Here is a 3,769-nt window from a genome sequence, read left to right on the forward strand (position 1 = left end):
GCCAGCATGAAGATCTTCTTTGCCTTCCACAGCAGTGAATTCTGCAGTCTGGTCCAGTACCTCAGGAAGACTCTCAAGTTTCTTATCAGCCTCCTCAACAGCTTTTGTTGCCCGGGCCTTCAAGGAGCTACACACCCACCATCTAAGCTAAGTTACTCTAAGTCCCATGACAGGTTTCACATACAGCAGCACTGAATTACATCACAGCGGAAGGAGAACCGATCCAAAGAGTATAAAGCGAGGAACGTGTTAAACACAATAAATGTTAAGTGCGTATGCCATCATGTTTTGTTTTAACGGGAACATTTTCAGGCTGTTCAGGTTCTTTCTAACGTAAAGTGAAGTGCAGCAACTGGTACGCGGAGACTGCAAAGCCCTCGGTTCAACACAAGCACCATATGCTTTTGCATTTCCAGCAAATCAGAAAGCTATGGTTTTGTTGACACGGCTGTTTTGGAGTGTTCAGCACTAAAGAGTGTTACCACATTTTCCACGGTAGGCAGAAATGGAAGAAGCAAGTTCTACAAAACACTTTCTTTCCCAGTCCTGACTGGGCTTGGCTTTTGGCAAGCTCTCGTCGTAAGGAGCTGATTTCGGCGCAATACTGCAAAGGCTGGGAAACGGCACTGTTTGCATACGGCATAAAGGAAATCTAGAGCTTGGTTTCCCAGCCGTGCCATCACCTCTCCAGCTCATCTCTCCTCCTTGTTCTCCTAACAGCTTCTTATAGGCACTACTCAGATGGAAACATGGCCGCTGAGTTACAACTCCATTACCATGACAACTCCATGAATTCAGATGGAGCTGTTCTAGTGCCAGGAGGTGTTAACTGCCTGCAGCTTTCAAACCTGCCAAATCATCCGAGAATCAAAAAGTTAGAATGAATGACACCGTGATGCACTACACTTAAGCACTTTCATGCTACTTGCTGCATCACTTTCACATTCACTTTGATATTAAAGGATTTTCATTTAAGGACAGACAGGCTAAGGTACCTGACTACAAATTCTGAAACAAGAACCCTAATCCGAAGAGGAAGGGACAGAGGTCAATCATTTCAGAAGAATATAAATTTTGCTACAGTTGGGCGAAACTGAAGGTTTTCCAAATTCTGTGGAAGTCCTGTGAAGTACCACAGGGTGTTACAAACCAATCGCAGGTTTTCTTCACTCGCTACAACTAAGGGAATTGGAACACGACAGGGTGTTAAGCCTGAATGACAAAACCTGAACAAATATAACTGTTCGTGCCAACATTTGTTTGCAGAATTTGACACTATATAGCATATCATTTAATGGAAAAACCCTCAAGTGTTACAATCACGGTACTTCCTTTGCTATTTGTGGGGAGAAGCTAAACCCACAAAAAGAAACTCTCTAGAGGCACAATAGGAACATTTAAGCCCACTCATTCTATTATATCCCACTAAACCCAAAATAAGTCAGATATATAAATAAACTCCTAGAAATCCACCCCATTCCCAAGCAAGATAGACTCATACTAACAATAATAATTAAATTAGTCTTCTAAATGAAAAACAAAGAATCAGAAAGAGAGAGATCAGAACTAAAGTCCCGGAGTCCAATTAATACAGTTTCAAAGTGAATTCAAAGCACTTATGGCACTTAAGAAATCTGGCAGCCACTGTCTTTTTGAGGCTTTATATCTGGTTCCTTCAAAGATTTTACTTCTTCATCTGGTTTTGGTTTAGCCTGCAAACAAGAAGAAAAAAACCCCAACTAAATACCACAAATACAAACCACTTTGTCTGCACAGCACTTATGCACAGCTAAATTCACATATTCTCATCTCAGAGTCCCCTCCCTTTCCAAGGCTGAGAGCTTTAGGCAAGCCTCAAGCAAGGGGGAAATGCCAAGTATTCTCTCTTTCAGCATCCTGAAATGAATCCTTTTGCAAAAAAGAATCTTTCTATAGCATTCACTCCTGTAACATTTCAGCACCTTAAAAAGTTTCCTCCTATTCAAGACTTAATGAAAGTCATGCCCAGAGATGTTGTGGATGCCCCATCCCTGGAAGTGTTCAAGGCCAGGCTGGATGAGGCTTTGAGCAACCTGGTCTAGTGGAAGGTGTCCCTGCCCAAGGCAGGGGGGTTGGAACTAGATGGTCTGTAAGGGCCCTTCCAACCCAAACCCTTCTGTGATTCTATGAAAAAAATGAAAAAAATAGACTCCTAATTTCCAGATGCTGACAGTGCGGCAGAGAGTTCAGCTGACTTGGCTTCGGGCACAGCAGAAACGTGAGCTTGGGTGGTAGCCTTGTGGCCGTGTCCTGCACTGCACTTGGAAGCGTTCCAGAAGAGCAAAATACAACTGCATTACACACAGAATAAAGCTAATTGGGTAGAACAGCACATAAGATTATCTTACGGAGTCATCCTTTGGCCTCTTGGTGAGATCAAATGCCGCAAGTGTTTCAGGAGTCCAGTGTGCGTTCAAGGCAGGGAATTCAAAAGGAACAGGCTCTACTAAGCCATAGTTTGCTTTCAGTTCCAGCTGGGGAGCCTCTGCTGGCACCTTCTGAAAATAGCTGTAATGGAATACAGCAGTACGTTTCAAACACAATGCACTATCTCCGCAGGCCTGCGAGTTGGCAGTTCTAAAGAAAACCAATCTGGGTTTTTACAGGGGCAATCATTGCTGCTGTCTTCCATTCCCGTAAAGCACCGTCCAACATGCATCCTGTCAGCAAGATTCACAAGAACATAAGCAATTCCTTCTCGGTATTCATCTCCTAATAGCTAGGTGGGGTTTTTTTCCTACTTGATAACCATTATTCCCAGTGCTTCAATGAGAAGAGCACCTTTTGTCCAAAAAGACCTTCAAAATCCAAATGAGGATTTCAAACACTTCCTCAGAAAGATGAAGAGGACAGTTTTTTTCCTGAATCAATCTTAACATGCCACAGTGCACAACAGCAACCGCACTGCAACACCCACAAGGACTTGTTACGACCCAAAGCCTGAAGGAGGGTCTAAACCCACCCTCGGCAAACCAACAAGAGCTGAAAACTGACACATACTGACACACGCGACCTCACTTCCTGCGCTGCAGCTGAGCTCTGTGGCAGGCACATCTCCCAGAACAGTCACTGGTTATCTGGTTTCTCTTTCAAAGTTTGTTTCTAGAGGGACATGGATTTGTTGAGATCTCTTGCATGCTGCTGCTGGAAGCTGTGACAACGGTTACCGGAACTGAAATAGGGCAGAGGATTTCTTTTCCTATTTGCAGATGAGCTTGATGTACCTGACAATCCTTTTTGTTTAGACAATTCCCCTATCATTCAGGTCTTTAAATATCATTAAAAGGGAAATAACAGACCTATTATGGAATACTAAATCATAACAGGAGGGGAGGGGAGAAAGAAATGAGCAAAAGAATTCTAAAGCCAAGCTAGTCTTGCTACGTTAAACTGCTTCCAAACTCTTTTTGGAAAGGGCACTAACTAACAGAAAGCCCTATTCACGACAGTAATTAGATTGGTAAAGCTCCAAGCACCCTAAGCATATTGTTCACCGAAGGCATGACTGTGTTTTGACTTCCCTGCTAACAAAGCAGAATCAGCGACTTGTCTTTGCTGTTTCCCCTCTGTCCTCTTTTGCCTCCTAGATGCCAGCAGCTGGGAAGACAGCGTTAGAGCAACATCAACCTCTGAAGGACTTTCTCTTGTGCAGAAGGAAAAGAAGTGGCTGAGGAATGAAGGAAAAGAACTGCTTAACCTCTCCAGCATGTCAGTCCAACCTATGCTGCTG

At 43.6% G+C, this 3,769-nt stretch overlaps 1 protein-coding gene across 2 annotated transcripts in view; it reads right to left on the bottom strand.

Annotated features, from left to right (window-relative positions):
• Positions 1-1,058: 1,058 nt before the first annotated feature.
• BROX (BRO1 domain and CAAX motif containing) overlaps positions 1,059-3,769 on the bottom strand; it is a 13,005-nt gene continuing 10,294 nt past the window's right edge. The window contains exons 11-12 of one of the 2 annotated variants that reach the window (XM_010149273.1): positions 2,388-2,547; positions 1,059-1,712 (exon numbers count right to left, since the gene is read on the bottom strand). In XM_010149273.1, the coding sequence (XP_010147575.1) occupies positions 1,626-1,712; positions 2,388-2,547 (247 nt within the window). In that variant the 3' untranslated portion in view covers positions 1,059-1,625. The remainder of the gene's footprint in view (positions 1,713-2,387; positions 2,548-3,769) is intronic. The other variant, XM_010149275.1, reaches the window with a different exon arrangement.

Source organism: Eurypyga helias, unplaced genomic scaffold (assembly GCF_000690775.1).
Source record: "Eurypyga helias isolate BGI_N326 unplaced genomic scaffold, ASM69077v1 scaffold8203, whole genome shotgun sequence".
NCBI lineage: Eukaryota > Metazoa > Chordata > Aves > Eurypygiformes > Eurypygidae > Eurypyga > Eurypyga helias.